The sequence below is a fragment of the Anastrepha obliqua genome, chromosome 4, assembly GCF_027943255.1.
Source record: "Anastrepha obliqua isolate idAnaObli1 chromosome 4, idAnaObli1_1.0, whole genome shotgun sequence".
NCBI lineage: Eukaryota > Metazoa > Arthropoda > Insecta > Diptera > Tephritidae > Anastrepha > Anastrepha obliqua.
Window position 1 is genome coordinate 94,692,439 of NC_072895.1, and position 19,586 is coordinate 94,712,024.

The following is a 19,586-nucleotide window of genomic DNA, read 5'->3' on the forward strand; positions in this document are numbered from 1 at the left end:
TGATGTCGCGATGGAAGCTAGCCCTTATCCCTCCTAAAACCAATGTGTACTTTAGAAACATTTTGTAAGATCCTTAATTTCGACAGAGCCGACATCTTCTAATTCATTAAAGGATTGTCCACCCAAAGTTGCGAGTCTACGTCTGGATAGAGCAGGACAGTGACACAGAAGGTGCGGGATGGTCTTTTCCTCTTCCTCGTCTAGACGGAGTGTCACTTTTTGTCACTTTACTTCTTGAAGCTGCTGTCTGAAATACATCTTCTTATGTACAGTAGAAACTCGATTCTTGCACGTAATGAAAACCGGGCTCGGTGCAAGATTCGAGGTTGTCACAAATACTGAAGTTTTTTTCTATATAAATTAAATTTTTTTTTACTGATAACAATTTAAGTTTATTTATTTTTATTATATTAATTAAATACTCTTTAAAGCGATGAGTTTCATTTGAAATTAAAGTTTCGTTTAAGCAAGCCCCCTTTACCGACTGTTTCGCCGTCTTCATTACAGTAGTCTTCATTTAAATGGGTTCCTAATGAAGTTCAGCAATCCAGTGGTCGATTTCAGATTGGGAGACTTGTTGCAATGCTTCTATTTCTCGAGGCAAAGTTGCAATGAATTTAATATTGGAAAGAGGAATGATGTCGTCACAATTCCAGTCAGACGCAGTCATTGCATTTAGAGCATCCCCTAGATTCTCCCGGAGCAAAAATGTGACATAAGAGGGGGTTTTTTTTTTTTGTAGTTCAACTTAGTAAGCCTTATAACGTTTTGATCATGGGCTGCATTAGAGCCGTACAGTTTGGAGGAAAGCACACTACTGATATTTGGCCGTCGTAGCTCTTTAACTCGCCTTCTTTGGCATGTCATCGAGCATTATAAATAAGAAGAAGTGTCATTTTGATAGGAGGTGGACTGCCTACGAACTGACGACAAATCACAGACGGTCGAGTCATGTGCTCAAGACGGCATAAGACGTTATAATAATACCGCAATATCTTCTTTGTTGCAGATGCAAAAGAAATCTCGATAGTGTATAACATCCATACGCCCATGTGAGAGGAACCTGAGAGCATGCCACACATGCCACTGGTATGACGGCACAGAGGCATTAGAAGACGAGTCTATAGCATGCAGCTGGCTACAAATATGGTGGACTCAGACGTGGGTAAAGAGTATTAGTCCATTTAATGGATACCGTTCAGGGTCTTTCCGAAGTAATGCAAGGTAGTTCCGGGAAGGGAGTCTCCCCAGAAAAGGAGGAAGGATTGTTTTAGTGGCTACGATGACGGTCGCTGTAAGTGCGAAGGCATTTTGAACCTCCTCACCATAAAAACAAAACAAAAAAAAAAAGGTGTCATTTCGTCAGCAAACCAATTAGACGGTACTTCCTCTAAATTCTTTCAGCTGATTCAAATAAAAAAATGTCATTACCAGAATGACATCGACGATACTTCCCCGAGCTTTATTCCCAAAAATACATCACAAAAAGAGCAAAAGAAAAAGACAAAACAAAAAATGTTGCAAGTATCGAGTTAAAAATTTTCGAATGTCGCAACTACTGAGTGCGCAATGAAAAACAAAAATTGTCTCGCAAGTATCGAGGTGTGCAAGAATCGAGTTGTGCTCATAAATCGGTAACCAATTATCATCAAGTCAACGGAAAAATCGCATAGTTTATTTCGGTATCAGAGCAGGTATCAACGTAAGGAGTGTCATTAACTGCATCTTAAGGGTTTAAAAATCGAGAAGGCGAGTGATTGAAGGCTCTTAATTCATGCTCTTCCCCTGGCTTTAAATGAAGAGCCTTGAAAGTTTAGCAACTGCATGGATATCCTCTCAAGATCTTTCGATCGCCGACGGTAAATATGGTGTTTTAGCCTTTAACTATTTATTTGGTTTGGAATAGAACGTTTTTTTCGTCAAAATACAGGATTCGGCACTCCAAGTGTAACCAATTAAAAAGGCCATAAATTTAGTTTGGAAAATTACTTTTATTCAATTCAAAGTATAAAATGTGTGAAAATAATACAAAATTAAGAATCAATTTAATTTTGCTCGATATGACCACCTTTTGCCTTGACTATGGCCTTGAGACGGTCCAGAAACGGATCGCAAGCTGCCCGAATGTGACTTGCAGGTATTTTGGTCCACTCGCAGGCAATGGCTTTTTTCAGCGCCTCGAGACTGATGATTCTTTTAGTTCAAACTTCGCTCTTCAAAATGTCCCAAAAAGAATAATCTATCGGATTCGCGTCTGGTGAAATTTCGATCCATTATGTGGATGTTATGAATTTCGAAACGTTTTTTAGCCATTCTTGGTTGACTCGAGCTTTGTTAGACGGTGCCGAGTCCTGGTGAAACGTCCATGGTCTACCACCAAAATGTTTGTCTGCCCACGGCCTCAAAGCAACCTCCAGAATACTTTCCCGATAATATTTCGCATTTGCCTTGACGCATGGCTCGATGAAAACGATTGGAGAGCGCCCATCTGCGGTTACAGCGGCACAAACCATTGCCTGTGGCGGGTGCTGCCTCCTGGTGGCCAATTGATTGCTCGAATTCTCGTATGAACAGTCGGTCAAATAAACTCTATCGCTCATGGAGTTTACGAATTGCTCAATTGGAAAAATTTTCTCATCAGAAAACACAATGTTCGGAAATTGACCACTTTCCTTCGCTCTCTCAAGTTTGACTTGTTGTTGCTTTTGGTGTGAGATCATGCGCCTTTTGAATCTTGTAAGGCTTTACTTTGAGATCATTTTTCAGTATGCGGCGCATGATACGTTCAGATATTTTCAGTTCCTTCGCCATTTGATTGGCACTTCGTCGGGAATTTCGCTCAAGTCGCTTCTTCACTTTTTGAACCATTTCACGTGACGTTGCAGTGTTTTGATGACCACCTCCATGACGTTTCCCGATGCTACCAGTATCATTGGAACGAGTAATGGTGCGATAAACAAAAAACTTTACTTACTTTAAGGCTCACGAACAATCACCAAATATAATGCAATCACACCATTACGCTTGAAATCCATTTTTGTTTTTTTTATTCGCGTTTACTCTTGGCAAAATGCGTCCGCGCGCTTGTAAACGATACTCTGGACTGTCATTTAGCCAACTCACAGACGGCCCGTGCATCAGCTGCGCGAGCTGTCTGAAGTTGGTTACACTTCGAGTGCCGGACCCTGCATTAACTACGCGCAGCGGATTGCCCTGTTTCAAACATCCAGAGAAATGCTGGTTATTTGGAGCGTCATGAGGTGTAAAAGTTGGATAAAATATGACCAAAAAATGTCAGTCGGGATTGTTGCCACTTTCACCAATTTCTTTACTTAAAGGTGCTAAGAAGTGTTTTAACAGGCGAATGTAAACTTAGAAGTCATTCAAATAATCGCGACCTATGGCCGAATGACTAAAGTCGCTTGCTTGGCCTGAACGCTGATTACCTAAACTGTAACAAGGCATCGGTTGTTGTTGTTGTTTTAGCAGCATAAACATGCCCCTTACATGTACGCGGAATGCCGCTGTAGTGACAGTCTTTGGCCGGATATAGTTCCGGGTCGTACCGGTAACGTAGAATAAAATAAAATAAAGAAAAAAGGGGTTAGAAGCAGTCAGAATTTAAAAACAAATTGGATTTTTTTAGCATTTTCTTAAAGTATAAAATAGGGTGGGCCATGTTAAATTTGCTTTTTGAATCGGCTATAAAAAAAAACTAATCAATATTTTTTCAAACTTTTTTTTTATTTTGAAGATTGAACATTGTCATTTATGAATGAAAAATAATATCGTTATAATGACTGCCACGACTGGCTTTACAGTAGGCCATTCGATCAACCCAATTTTTAAGGACATTTTCGATTGTTTGGGCTCCAATTTCATGAATGGCAACTTCGATTTCGTGTTTTGAAGCATCAATCGTCTCTGGATGGTTCGCATAAAAATTGTCCTTAACGGCTCCCCATGATGCCGCCAGACCAAAAACCGCACCAAACAGTGACTCGTTGTGGATGCATTTGCTTCTCTACAGTAACGTGTGGATTTTCTGAGCCCCAAATCCGACAATTTTGCTTATTGACGTAACCCCCATGTGAAAATCAGAAAAGAAGAAGAAGACTCGTACTTTGGAAATAGGTTTTCAATATTTCCCAATTTTGTTCAAGCGTATAGCGTCCCATTTCGTAAATGTCAAAACTTTAAGTAAATTATGAACACATTTGGCATGTCATTTGTGTTACCATTCTCAAAAAAATAGATGGTTCAAAAAGCAATATATGGCCCACCTTGTATCTTAAAAATATTATGTGAAAATTTGAAGTGAATCCGACAAATAATTTTCGAGTTATTCAACAATTAACATAGGGCGCTCGGGCGCTCCGGAGCAGATAGCAAAACTTTAAATGCGTTTCAAAAACTCAAAACTATAGATTTCAATAAAATTTATACTGCTTTTGAAAAACATAAAAAAAGTCGTTCCTAATCGAAGGACTTTTTTTCAAAAATTTCGATTTTTTTTTAACAATTAATGCTCGGCCTTTTTCCGAAAATCGGAAAAATATCTCCTGAGGCCGCCATATTGTTAATTTTGAAAAAAGCTTATCTAATAATAAAACTAATTTCTCTTGTCCGATTGATTTTAGATGAATCTCCAAGGACTTGTGATGATCACCGCAAGGGACTTCTGGAGAAACGGGGTCCACACAAACAGCGGTAACTTTTACAATTTTAATTTTTTTTTTTTTTTGAAATTTTGTCAAAGTCAAGTCGAAACAAACAAAGAAATTGTAAAGAAAGCAAACGAAAGATGGCGTAATGAAGCCACCTGCAAAATCGCGCGTCAACTGTGGTCGACTCTAATAACGGGGCACTAGCTAATAGGTAGACACGCCCAAAGGATGGGTGTGCAAACACATCACTTCTGTAGAAGTTGTCTAGATGAGGACGAGGAAGAGACAATCTCGCACCTACTGTGCCACCGTCCTGCTCTATCCAGACGCAGGTTTACTATTCTGGGTAGATAATTTTTTAATGAGTTGGAAGATCTCAGTTCTACAGAAATCAGAGATATTTTAAAATTTTTGAAAAGCACACACTGGTTTTAGGAGTGATCGGGACAAGCTCCCCACGCGGCATCACAATGGGCTATGGGCCTGAGTGTGTCCCACAGGACAACCGCTTCAACCTAACCTAACCTAAGTCGAAATATGATGTATTAATGGCATGTTCTTATTTTTGTAAAATAAACTTTTTGAAAATCATCATTTTTTCGGCCCTCTGACTACCCCTAACCCGTTATATGAAGTAGATATTGTGAATATTAGAGAGCCCAATATATCTTAGGGTAGCAGTTCATATACCATCTTTTGTACCCATCTTTTTGCTGATTTTATGAAACATAAACATTTTCTCTTCGTTTTTCTTTTAACTCAGAAATATTTATTTTTTACTTTTGTTTACTTTTGTCCTGACAATGATTTTTTTTTTACATTTATAAGAAGTTATATAATAAATGTAAATTATTTGTATACACATTTTATACCATTGATGCATCTTAAATCAATAAAAAAATTCAAAACATGCAGGTTAAGAATTAATTTTGAAACAAATGCATAGATTACAATAAATTTTAAAAGCTAGCAGCATAAAGAAAAATAGGCTCTTTCAAAAACGAATTTGAGTTAGAAAATTTGATTTTTTTAAATATATGTACATATTTTCTTAAACATTATACTAAGTATCTCGTATTATAAACATAGTAATTTTTGCGCTCGAACTTTTTGCTTTGAGAATAAATCACAGAAAATAATCAATTAAAGATCTTTTCATAAAAATAGTTTTAGACATTTTAAACAAATAACTCTTTTACTTGATATATTATAAAAACTAACAAAAAGCGAATTTTTTAAGCCGCATTCAGTCGACTACTGAAACGTATTTATTTATTATAAAAAATGCTTCAAAAATTGCAAGTGCTTTAGTTGCTTCTAAACCATTTGCCACTCCCACAGCTGACAATTTCCTTCCCTCTCAAAGTGCACTTTCCGCCCAGTTGCTCATTTATCGATGGGCGTGTAGTACATGCTGTTGAGGAAAGCGCGCGTCACATCGCCCACCACTGTGCGATCTGGTATACCTTGAGCCATGCCGTAAATAGCCATTTTGCCCTCGACTGGTTGGCCGGGGTCTTTCATAATTTCAGCAACGGAAGATTTCAAGTCAGCAAGGAACTTATCGGCCAATCCAGACTTGGTGTGCATATCGGTAATGCAAATGTGAATCCTAAATGCGCAAAGTTGTTGAGAATGAAAAGCAAATACTTAGTTAAATGTACGCTAACCTACCCTGAGGGAAATTGCAAAGCATTCAAATTCCAGCCCAATTTGCCTAGCGCATCCGATAGACGGAAAATGTCGAATACATTCGAACCAATGGCGACCACCGATGTTGCAGGCTTTCCAAAGACAAATACACCGTCCACTTTGCGTATGCTGAAAATTCATTTACATGCAATAAACTAATTTTCTTCTTTATAAAACATTTTACCCAGCCTCGATGTAGCGCGCAGTGTCCAGAATGCGCTTGGTGGCTTCCAGATAGCCTTCATGACCGAAACTCATCATAGTTGCCCAGCAAGCAGCAATAATGCCACCCGCACGCGAGCCATTCACAGTGGGTGAGCCATAGACGCCACCTGGCCAATCGGTGGTTACAGTGAATTGATGGTTTAGGTACTTTTGTGCGGAGTACAGTATAATTGAGGAGCCTTTGGGCGCAAAACCATACTAAAAAGCAATAAATAGAAGCAATTTTAATTGGTGAAAAAGCAAGCGTAGATAATTTTCCGACAACCTTATGCGTGTCAGCTGAAATACTAGTGACACCATTGACGGCGAAGTCGAATGGCCGTATCTTATAGCCGGCCTCTCTTGCTAGAGCAATGACAAAGCTGCCCAGGCAAGCATCCACATGCACAGGTATGTGGTATTTAACACCCAAAGCCGCAATGGCTTCGATATCATCCATGGTGCCATAGGGGAAATTTGGCGCAGAGCCGACGAGCTGCAATAAGTGAGCATGAAATATTTTTCTAATAACTAATATAGAAAAAATGGCTCAACATACCAGTATCGTATTGGAGTTGATGGCACGCTTCACCGCCTTCACATCTACCTCAAACGTTTTCGGGTCCACATCTACATATTTGATGTGAATGTTGAAGTACTGCGCCGCCTTGTCGAATGCCGCATGCACCGTTTTTGGCACAATCATATTTGGGCGCTGCACATTACGTGTTTCGCGCGCGTAATCACGATACGCTTTACATGCCATCAATATGGATTCCGTGCCGCCAGTGGTCATCTGGAACGAAGTGGAAATTTGCAAATCAAAATATTCATTCAATTTTCAAAACGCAGCGTTTATTTTCATCATCGTCTCACCGTGCCACAACTGCTCGCATCGCCATGGAAGAGCGTGCACGCCATGCGCACCACTTCCGCTTCCATTTTGCACACACCCGGAAAGACGTCGGCATGGAGTGGATTCGTGTAGGATGTCTTGCCATATACTTCTGCAATCAGATCGACCAAATCCTCCTTGAAACCGTATACTGCACCCGAAACGCGGCCCTCACGCCAGTTATAATGGCCAATACTCAAATGCTTGTCGACCAGCTGTAAGATTTCTTCACGACTCAGTCCTTGGGCGGGCAGCTCAAGAGACCAATTGAGATCAGTGCAGCTTTTACGGATATCACCCTCAAAATCCTCTTTGGCTTTGGAGACTTCTGTATCGATTTTACGTCGCACGACGGGCAGCTTCTTGGCAAGGCGGAAGAATTGACGTTTGCCACGTACCAGAATACCTGAACGAAGGGAAGGAGCAGCAATTGAATGCGAATTTTAGATATTGCAGTTTTGTGATGCGAAAGTAAAAGTATGAAATCATAAAATTAATTATGCTGATAAGAAAATCTAACGATACCGCTTAAATTCCTATACTAAATGCGATTAAATTCGATTTTTGGCGGCCGCCGTAGCCGAATGGCTTGGTGCGTGACTACCATTCGGGAGAGCGTAGGTTCGAAACTCCCTGCATGAAACAGCAAAATAATATAAAACGTTTTTTTTTTAATAGCGGCCACCCATCGGCAGGCAATGGCAAATCTCCGAGTGTATTTTTGCCATGAAAAAGCTACTCATAAAAAAAAACATTTGCCGTTCCGAGTCGGCTTAAAATTGTATGTCCCTCCATTTGTGGAACAACATTAAGACGCACGCCACAAATAAGAGGAGGAGCTCGGCCAAAAACCTAACAGAAGTGTACGCGCCAATAATTTATTTTTTATTTTTTTTTAGTGCCCTTCAATAAAGTATTTGTAATTTTCGAACTTTGCTCATTGAACTTTTGAAATGTACAAAATTAGCCACACTTCCAGCCAGTTTTTAAAAATATTTTACTAACTTTGAACTATTTGTATGTTTTGAATGGAAGCAGCATTACACGGAATTGAGGCTCCAGTTGCGTGTGTAAGTCAATGGACTCAAAATAATTGCAGTTAGCCAAACAATGAGACTTGTTGTTGTTATTGCAACAACATAACCCGATATACTCATACAAGGTGCCTACCTGGAACGCCATAAAATATTCTATATACTTTTTGGGAAAATGCTAATGAAGTGACAGGCCATTGGCGCATATAAATATGCGCTATTGAGCCCCTATTTTCGTTACATTTTATTATTACATTATTACAGAGGAGTTAAAGCTTTAATCGCTGGTCTTCATAGAACTATCTGTTACTAAGTGATACTAAAAATCGGTTAAGAAATCTAGTTTCGACGAATGCTGCAAAATTAGCAAATCACAAAGCGCACTCAGCTCTTTTCAACAGATTGGTTCTTATCAGTGCTGTTCGACGGTGTATGCATGCGATTTCGTACAAGAAATTTCATTGATAAGCCGGTTTCGCGCGGGTTCATAAGCTTATGGCTTATCGCTGATAATAATAAAATAATAAATGTTAACAAAAAACAGCCGATTTCTGATTAAAATAACGAAAAATAAAATTATTAAATATTTGAATGCAAAGAGCAAGCGCATGATGATATGCTAAAGGGCTATCAGCAGATGAACAATGCTTTATAAGAGAAGATTATTGCTCAACGCCATTATTACCCCATTACATACATACATATGTACATGAATGATATACAAAGATAGTAGGGATGAAGAAGTCGGTATGTTGGGAACGGAAATGAATGGGAGCAACGGCAATCGGCGTGTGGCGCTTCAGCGATTGCATGACAAATTGTTGCTAATTGATTGCATTTTAATTTATCACTAGAGCGTCTTCAATTTTCTCGTCAACGCAAGTGTTTTAGTTTTCATTGTTGGAAAAAGCATAAAAATTATCAAATAAGTAAGTAAATATAGTAATGATTATTTCATTATCCTTACTTACTTTCATCCTGATTGATGAATGCCCATAGCCACACAGTTCCCAGCACTGTTGTCGCTGTAATAGCTGCTACTTGCCAAGGTTCTTTATTGCCAAATGCACGATTCACGCCACCTGTTAATGTCCTTGTGCATTCTCCAAACTGGAATGGTTTCATCTTAAGTTCTACACTTGTTATCTCTCGTTGGGATTGTTAGTTTATTTGGAATTTGTACTTCTGTAGTTTATCACTCAATGTTGATGAGGTGTATACACAACAATATACGCATGTGTTTATGAGTCTGCTCTAAATTTGCGGGCAGTACACTTGAATATTGTACGCTGGTGAACCGGTTGAAGGCCCGATAGTAACTAATGGCAAAGCGATCGTCTGGCCAGAAAGCTTCATTCACAATACCAATACATGCACTATATGTAGGTGAAACGAATTTGTATATACAGATGACGCACCTGATCGCTTTTTGGTGGAAAGGTACTACAAATAAAGGGGACAAGTAAAATAATATGTTCGTGTTAATTTTCTTTGTGTAGCTGATAAGAAGCAGTATTACCCTTTAAAGGGGCTTTAATACATATACACATGTATATATATACACACATTTTTATTGCACTTTTGTGTTTCTACTCAATGCTTTACAAAGTTGAATTGTCTCACAATCTCACAAAGGTGTTGCCGCTTCCTCGCGTCGATAGTTGATGGTGTGACGTTGGAAGTTTGTTCGCTACTTTTGTAAATATGAAGTGCTCACGTATTGCATATTATTAATTAAACCTTTTTTTTTATTGGTCATCAAAACTCTGACGCGGTCACCGACACGATGCATACATTTGTCGACTACTTATACTCACTTATAGTTGTTTACTGTTGAAGTTTTTGTTTTTATAATTTACTCATTACGAAGTAGTGTTTTTTTATGATGAGTTTGCGGTATTTACATACATAAATATTTGTTGTTTATCTTTTGCCTCAATCGAAGTGAGACTGGCCGATGGTGCTTCGTATTACAACTTCTATCAATTATTGTACCAAATATGCTTATCAAAATATACTTCTTATCTGCAGACCTGTTGCCGCATATCAATTTTATTTCTGTTCATAATCATGCTCTGCCTGATAGTAAAATTAGCAAAAGAAACTTGAAAAATGATAGTGGACAAGTCAGCTGCTTTGTTCCAATTAATGTAAATATAGTGAAGTTAGCTGCTAATTCCTACAATGATAGTGTGAATGAAAGCATTTAGTGTTGGAAACTGATCCCCGTTATGAAATAATAGATGCTATTAAAATTAATATAGTGTTATAAACAGACATAACATAGTAAAGATAACAAGACTAAAGAATAGAAGAAATATATATTTATCTCATTGAAAACAATTTTTTTAGTTTTCAACATGTGCTCCCCGATAGTTACATAGCTAGATAGCTACATACAAATAAAATCATAGCCACTACGACACCAAGGCGAACTGAGTATTAAGGGTGGCGTCTTATTTCCTTATTTTTCGTGATTTTGACAAGTCGGACCTGACGTTCAGTGAAGCGGTTGATAATATTGAGATTTGTGAGATTTAAAAGCAGTATTTTTGTGTTTTTTTTTTTTAATTCGGAAGACGCTATGACAAGCAAGTGTGTATATGTGTGGCGTATAACTTCTTGTGTTTGATTCTTTCCATTGCTTTCGCTTACTCTTCCTCTTCACAAACACGTAATTCTCCTTTCTTTTGTTCGTTTACTCATGGGCTCTAACGAAAGAGCGAATTTGGCTGACACAACCTGGAATACAAGGTTATATACCATACTATGATAGTTATTATTGGGGTCGCATGGAAAGCAACATATACCTCTAGTGAGAAGTGAGGTAGTAAAACAAATGAACTCAGAAGTGACAATTCAAAAATTATTGGGTTGGGTTTAGGCAAAAGTATAATGATTTATGAAGAATACGAAATATATGCACTTCGCAAAGGAAACCAAATCTGATTCGCATTTTGAAATCACCGGAGAGTACATATAGAGAGTTGACAAGCTTAAATACTTAGGCCCATATATCAATAATAATAATTCTAACATATCTGTAGCAATAAGCGAGCGAAGAAAGCTTTATTTGCCGCTTTTACTCGCTTGCTTAAAGCTATTAAAATCCCGCTTACTACCAACAGTTCAAAGGATGAAATTTCACTAAGTCTAGTGAGGCGCATATTAACGCCATAGCTGAATGGGTTGGTGCTTGGCTACCATATTATAGAACAAGTTTTTTCTAATGGCGGTCTCCCCTCAGCAGGCAATAGCAAATAGGGGTGCGATTATTTTCGAATAATATTCGAATAAACATTATTCGAATAAAACGAATAATACTATTCGTTTCAAATAATTCGAATAGTTCATTATTCGAATACCTTACTATTCGAATACCTCACTATTCGAATAGTTTACTATTTGAATACCTCACTATTCGAATACCTTACTATTCGAATACCTCACTATTCGAATACCTTACTATTCGAATACCTTACTATTCGAATACCTCACTATATATTCATTAACATCAGGGAGAAAATGCTTTTAAAAATATAAAAATTACATTGGCCCTTCTCATGGTGCATGCACTTGTTCATAAACCGATTAGTAGTCCGCTAATTTAAATAAATATTTACCAAAAATATTCGAATAGTGAAGTATTCGAATATTGATGTATTCGAATAGTAAGGTATTCGAATAGAAAGGTATTCGAATAGTAAGGTATTCGAATAGTGAGGTATTCGAATAGTGAGGTATTCGAATAGCATTATTCGAATAAACGAATAAAAAATTCGAATAAATATTATTCGAATTACGAATACCTCTCGAATAAAAGATTTTATTATTCGAATGATTTATATTCGAATAGTCCCACCCCTAATAGCAAACCTCCGAGTGTATTGCGGCCATGAAAAAGCTCCTCATAAAAAAAATATTTGCCGTTCGGAGTCTGCTTAAAACTGTAGGTCCCTCCATTTGTGGAACATCGTCTATACGCACACCACCAATAGAAGGAGGAGCTCGGTCAAACGCCCAAAGAGGGTGTTAGTACCAATTATGTATAATTGTATAATTATTTTCCTACAAAGTGCCTTCAGCAACTTCACTACAGTTTGGCACATTATACCTAATTTCTTTTACATTTTTTATTACACTGAATATTCCTCAACTTATTTGATGTAGAATTTCATTGTATATGTATATATCCATACGAGCAATTTGCAAAACGAATTAATATTTTCCTGCACTTAATCTCCCAAAAATTGCGCTGTTCCATTTTCCTATTGACCCGGTACTGTGAACGCAAATCTCTGTTGGTATTCGTGTGTAAACAGCTGATTACTTATCACTAATTGAGTTGTCAGTTTGCCTATTTAATTCGCAACAAGTGCAGTTTAATAACTATTAGTTAGAAAAATGTTGAGAGTATTATATACATCGTTAGCGAGGGTAAGCGAATTCAAAAACGCCAACACCGATCAAATTGAAGGATTTTTAATTTTGCAGAGCTCAAATTTAGCCGCTGCTGCGACGACTTCACTGCATGGCGGCAGCAATCGGAAGCAAAGTACAATCATTAAACAGTGTGATGGTGTACGGGAGATCATCTTAAATGATCCCAGAGCACGTAACACACTTTCCCGTGAGGTAATGTCATCCATCTTGGAGGGCATTACGAAGGATGCACATGACGAAGAGCTGCGCTGCATTGTGATTAGTTCAACCGGTCCGGTATGGTCGGCGGGCCATAATTTGAAGGAAATTGTATGCACAAATATTTGCATAGCTATTAAGCCTCTTTAAATGCTAATCATTTACATAATTTCTTGCATAGTCAGCCGCTACTGATGGTGGCTGTGAGATATTTAGCCAGCTTGTGGAAATTATTATGAACATCTACAAAGCACCTGTACCGATAATAGCGAAAGTAAATGGTATGGCTACTGCTGCTGGCTTGCAGTTGGCCGCCTCTTGTGACATGGTTGTGGCATCAGATAAAGCAAGCTTTGCTGCTTCAGGGTAAGCAAATGACATACTCAAGGTGGTCTTAAGTGTTGTGAGCTGATAACGCTTTCATGATGTTTTGTTTATTTTTTATTATCAAATGCAGCGTTAACTTGGGCATATTTTGCACTACACCAGGTATTGCGATATCACGAGTTATGCCGCGTATGAAGTCTTCTTACCTGTTGTTCTCTGGTTTCCCCATTAACGCACAGGATGCTTTGGCGGCGGGTAAATTTGTAAACAATATTGCAAAATTAAGCATATTCAATAAGTTTTTATGCATTTCACAAAGGTTTGGCTAGTGTTGTGGTGCCCGAGGCGCAATTGGATGCCGAGACTGATAAGATAACAAAATCCATAAAAGAAAAGAGTCGCGCTATAATTGCGATGGGCAAGGTATTCTACTACAAACAGTTGGAAATGGGCATCAAGGATGCCTACGAACAAGGCACAGATGTACGTCTCAAATTTTCTTGTGCACATATTTGTTGAAAGAGAATTATCATGGATGCATTTTTTTTCAGGTAATGGTTGAGAACATTCGCATGGACGATGCGCAGGAGGGTTTGAAGAGTTTCGCTGAGAAACGTAAGCCTAACTGGTCAAAGAAGTAAACAGATGACTGTTGATAGGTCTCCAACTGTACTCAAGAGAGGAAGCAGAACTACTTTTGGCCTTAAAACTCACTTAAAAGTTGGCAAGGTGCACTATTCATGAACCGGCTTGCGCAAGAAGATGCATTTATTTTTTATATATGAAGATGTTTTTGAAATACACTTACTTGGCACATTTCTGTGGCGTTTCATTTAAACGCTATTTACAGCTAATATATGCTAATATCCAGAGAATGTACAGCTAATATCCGCAGTTGTACATATACCTATTTTTATAATGTAGTGGTTAAGGGGTTTTTGTATAACTAATAAAATTTGTTTTGCAAATTAAATTTTTTTTAGATCTACATATTTCACAAATTGTTGAACTGAAATTAAATTTTGAAAAAAAAAAATCACGGTCTTGATGACTTCAGCGCAGATCGGGTCCTAATAGGATTGCCATAGAGGAGCATTTACCTGCATCATCTTGAAAAATCGTTGAAATACTCAATGAATTCCCCATTGGCAGTCACTGAAGAAAAAGTCACCGAGCCAAAAGGCTTATAAGACTTTTTACCTACAATAGGGAACTGTAAGGAAAGTAGACATAAGGAAAATAGTTGATTTTCTGAAAGGTCGCCATCACTTAAATTACCATTTCAATTCACTCCAATTCACATTGGGAATGGATGGCGAAGACAAGACTGCACAGCTTTTAACGAGCTCAAATGGATCCTAATGAAATCAAAAAAGCTTCTGTGTCAGATATTCTGAAATTTGTGCACAAGGCGGACATTGGCGGCCATTGGGCACACTACAAATACTAAATTATTATTATTTTGAACAAACGGGACATAGAAGATCAGGGTTAGTCTGCACAATTACCTAACTCATATAGCCTGACTATAATCCTAGAAAAATATCTGATCAAGTAGCGAAGCCTAAGTCTGATATTACGAGACGCGACTTTGTTTTGGGTGTGCCAGTTGAAATGAAAATAAACAGGAACGGCTTTATTGGAAAAACGCAGGGCGACTGTGGGAATATTATCGCTACAGTTACCTGCAGAATTGCAGTTTTCAAAAAATTCTCAGTTTTATCAACTGTGCTAGTTGGTTTTATTACAGCCATCTGGGGATAACGTCTTTAAAACGTCACTTGTTGCGACCTAATCTATAAATGAGCGCTTCGAAAATCGACTCAGTTTTCTGGAATCACTCCAAATTCGCTGCAAACCACTGCAAAATAGTGAATGAGTTAATGCTGTTCACTAGACAAAAGCCATTGGCCCTGACGGACTAAATGTGCTGATGCTGAAGCACCTGGGACCATTGGGGGTAGGATTTCTCACAAGGGTCTTAAATCTGTCCTTGGCCACTCTCATCATCCCTGACAAGTGGAAAGCAGGGAAACCCGCCAACCAAGGGGAATCTTATCGTCCAATAACTCTCCTTTCCCCAGTAGTGAAGACACTTGAAGCCCTCCCACTCCTCACGAAACACCTGGCCCCAGCCCCACATCAGCACGGTTTCCGACGAGTGCATAGCACCACCACTACACTCACCGCCATAAACGCCCAGATAAACCGCGGGCTTAACCAAAACCGCCCCTGCGAGAAGACTGTCCTAGTAGCGTTGGACCTGAAGAAGACTTTCGACAGAGTCAGCCATTCCACGCTCCCGCCAGGGCTGAAGAGGTGGTCCGCAAACTACCTGAGTGGTCAGTGATTTTTCGAGATCAAACATCAAAGCCGAGTAAGATAAAGCAAGGTGTACCGCAGGGTGGCGTCCTTTCTCCCTTGCTATTTAACTTCTACATCTCTAAGCTCCCCCAACCCCCAGCGGGAGTCTCTCTGGTCTCATACGCTGATGACTGCACGATAATGGCGTCGGACAATGACATCATTGGCCTGTGTTCCAAAGTGAACAACTACCTCACCGACCTTTCTCGCTCTTTTACTGCGAGTAATCACCAACTTTCCCCCACTAAGTCCACGGCGACCCACTTTACTACCTGGACAAAGGATGACCTCCTTTGTGTCCCTTAAGGTAAAAGTCGACGGCACACCAATTCCGACGGTAAACAACCCCAAAATTTTGGGTGTAACCTTCGACAGTTTGCTCACCTTCTCCGTGCATACAACCGCAATTGCCACTAAAGTCCAAAACCGCAACAGGGTCCTCAAATCGCTTGCAGGCAGCACTTGGGGCAAAGACAAAGAACTGTTGCTGTCGACATTTAAGGCAATTGGTTGGCCGGTTCTGAACTATGCACCGCCTCTCTGGTCGCCTGGAACTACATAGTAACACGCAGTGGATAAAGCTACAGACATGCCAAAATACTGCCATTCGGACAGCGACCGGTTGCCTCTGATACCCCCTGTTCAACACCTACACAACGAGGCACAAATGCTTCCAGTAATGGAGCATAACAAACTGCTCAGCAACCAGTTCCTGCTGGGATGTTTCCGCAGGTTTCACCCTTGCAGACACCTGCTTGAGCCTAAGCCGCCTCCCAGGCACGTCGGGAGACGTCTCTTAAACTACGCCGACGAAATCCAGGACAAAACTGACCGAAATCTACTGGACCTGACAGTGTTTAGACAGTCAATAAACGACATTCACCGGGAGACCGTCACCACCTTCTTAAGCTTACGTCCTGTGTATGCCGTAATCGGAGTCCAACCCCCACCTATAGCAGATGAAGAGCTTCAGCTTCCTCGTGAGACACGTGTAACACTGGCACAATTACGTTCTGGATATTGTAGCAGGTTAAGCTCCTACTTATCCAGAATCGACCCCGACATTCCAACCTATGTCCGGCATGTGAAGGCACCCCGCACGACACTAACCACCTTTTCACACGCCCCCTAAAACCGACTCATCTAACATCCCTCTTCCTCTGGGCTCAACCCGTCAAAACAGCATGTTTCCTGGGCCTACCCTTAGATGAGCTAGACGAAGGCGGCCGGTGATATGCCCGCCACTGGCGGGGCTACTATTACTGTTAACAAACAAACAAGTGAATGAGTTAAGAAAAAAATACTAGTATCCTCTGTATGTTTTCTTTATTGTTGCTTTCGTTGTTTAGGCATAAAAGTACAATCAAAGAAAATTGGTTACATGTTAAAAAGTGATGTTTTTCAAAAATTAAAGTAATTTTTCAATATATTTAACATGTTTTTTTTTTGTAATCTTTAAAGAAACCACGAATTTCTCGAAGTTGGTTTTTCAAGTTTGAAGTTGTTTTGTATATTTGCTGCTTCCTTTCGTTTGTTGGATTAGTAGAGTTTATTATGTGTTTGTTGTTGTTATGCGCTTTGGAGTCAGCAAATTTGTTTTTGTGGTTTGTACATAGCTAAGTATGTGGTACCCCGTTATTATTTTAAATTTGTTGTTCAAGTGGTTTTACTCTTTTTTTGGTAGCTTGTCCAGTGTACACCTTGTTGTTGTTGCAGTTTACTGTTGTTCACAAAAGTGTACCAATTTAGCGATTTTGTTCTTTTTGCCATATTTTTTTGGTTGTTGTTGGTTGGTGAGTGTTTCGTGAGTTGGTTTTTTGTAATTTTTTTTATAATGGGTGCTTCATTGAGAGTGGCAATGTTGAGCTGTTTTTCGTGTTTTAAGAAAATTTTTGCCTATTCAAAAATTTTCCCTAAATTTTTTTTGTGCAGGTCGGTTGGGTTTTGTTTTTGACCTCACTTATTATTATTTGTTTTTTTTTTTGTTAATTTTTGCTGAAATTTGTATTGTTAGTATAAAATTAGAGTACAATTTAAATTGTTTGTTGGTAATCATAAACATAGAAAAAAATACAACAAACCAGTTACAGACAAACACACATTTCTATTAAATATTTTATATGTTTTTATAAAAATGTATGTATGTATGCAAGTGTTCCCTTAACCCATAAGGAGATGTTAATACGAGCTTGTGTTCATACAAGCACACATAATTGGGCGTATACGTACATATTTATGTATGTATGTATGTGAACTTATATCATATTTTTTTTCTTTTAGTTGTGGAGCTTATCGCTTATAATAAACTTTTAAATTTTATTTGTTTTTTTATAGAAAACTAATCAACTAAAAATTACTAAGCACTAAAAGCAATTTTTTTATTTAATATTATTGTGACCCCATTCCGCGTAGTGCCCAGAGAAATGAATGCAAAGAGAATTATTTTATAAATTATTAAACTTTAATTAGCCTAAATGTAATTACTGTTATAAAAACTTAGTCGTTTCTTTGTTGTGAGTGAAAAAATATTAAAAATTTTACTTTTTTATAAAAAATATATTTTAGGCCTCATTACTTGAACATTTGCCCACCGTTAAGCTATTACCAGGCATCCCAAATTTTTAGCTGTTTATTAATAGTTAATAAAAATAAAAATGTAAAATATTGTAATTAAAAAAATTTTAGTTTAGGTTTTTTAATAAAAAAAATTTTAGTAATATTTATTTTAGTAGTTTAGTGTTTTTTATTAAAACTGGCATAAATAAAACGAAATATTCAGGAAGATAGTAATATATTAATGGTTTAAATAGAAAACTAGACTTTTAAGGTTATAAAGAGTCAAAATGCCACAAACAAAATACAAGATAAATGAAAGGACTTTTCTAACATATAAAAATACCAAATGGTAAATATATATTTTTTATTTATAAAAATGAAAAAAAAATATAACAAAAAAAAAAAACAATAAGGCTAAAACTTTATGAAATTTTATATGTAAAGTAGAGGTAAATTAAAATTTTTAAAATTTGAGTTTCGAAAAAAATTTAAATGAAAAATTGTATTAAGAACAAAAACAAAAACCAAGCTAAGAATTTATAAAATTTTATGTGTAAAGAGGTAAATTAAAATTTTAAAAATTTAAGTTTCAAAAAAATTTTAAATGAAAAATTGTGTAAAGAACAAAAACAGTGTAAATAGATAAATTAAAGTTTTAAAAATTTAAGTTTCGAAAAAAATTTAAATTAAAAATTGTGTAAAGCAGAAAAAAGGTAAAATTGTACGAAATTTCATATAATTAAATTTAATATAATTTTATTTAATTTAAATTCCGAACAAAATTTTCACTTAATATTATTAAAAACAATGTAATAAAATTTTTAAAAAATTTAACTTCATATATATGTATACACATATGCACATACATACATATACATAAAATTTTAAATTAAAAAACCATTAATACGTTTAAAATTAATAAAAAATTATTTAAACATTTTAAAAAGCGTTAAAAAGATGCGTGAAACTTTTTAGAAATAATTAGGTTTAGTTAGAGCGAACTTTTTTTAAATTTAATTGAAGAAAAATATTAAAGAAATCAATAAAATCCGAAAAAATATTCTAAAAATTTTAAATATTTAATATTAAATGTTCAAATTAAAAATTTGTATTTGGTATTTCAATTTTTAATTGAAATAAAAAATTAAATATTTAATATTAAAATAAATATTTAAATTTTTAATTTTAATATTTAAATTTTTAATT

At 37.2% G+C, this 19,586-nt stretch overlaps 2 protein-coding genes across 3 annotated transcripts; one reads left to right on the top strand and one right to left on the bottom strand.

Moving 5' to 3' along the window:
* Window positions 1–5,645: 5,645 nt before the first annotated feature.
* On the bottom strand, window positions 5,646–10,626 carry LOC129245963 (sphingosine-1-phosphate lyase). Of its 2 annotated transcripts, none has more exons than XM_054884423.1 (8): window positions 10,310–10,626; window positions 9,464–9,935; window positions 7,440–7,864; window positions 7,123–7,359; window positions 6,850–7,059; window positions 6,544–6,782; window positions 6,342–6,488; window positions 5,646–6,279 (listed from the first exon to the last, which is right to left on the bottom strand). In XM_054884423.1, exons 2-8 carry the CDS (start codon window positions 9,615–9,617, stop codon window positions 6,054–6,056), a joined length of 1,638 nt encoding a protein of 545 aa, XP_054740398.1. In that variant the 5' UTR covers window positions 9,618–9,935; window positions 10,310–10,626; the 3' UTR covers window positions 5,646–6,053. The 2 variants fall into 2 exon arrangements, with proteins under 2 accessions (XP_054740398.1, XP_054740396.1); XM_054884421.1 differs by having other exon boundaries at window positions 10,059–10,626.
* A 2,167-nt stretch (window positions 10,627–12,793) lies between these two features.
* LOC129245964 (enoyl-CoA hydratase domain-containing protein 3, mitochondrial) lies at window positions 12,794–14,419 on the top strand. The gene is made up of 6 exons (XM_054884424.1): window positions 12,794–12,929; window positions 12,987–13,244; window positions 13,315–13,499; window positions 13,591–13,715; window positions 13,780–13,943; window positions 14,012–14,419. The coding sequence occupies exons 1-6, from the start codon at window positions 12,897–12,899 to the stop codon at window positions 14,099–14,101; spliced, it is 855 nt and encodes a 284-aa protein (XP_054740399.1). The 5' UTR covers window positions 12,794–12,896; the 3' UTR covers window positions 14,102–14,419.
* Window positions 14,420–19,586: the final 5,167 nt, after the last annotated feature.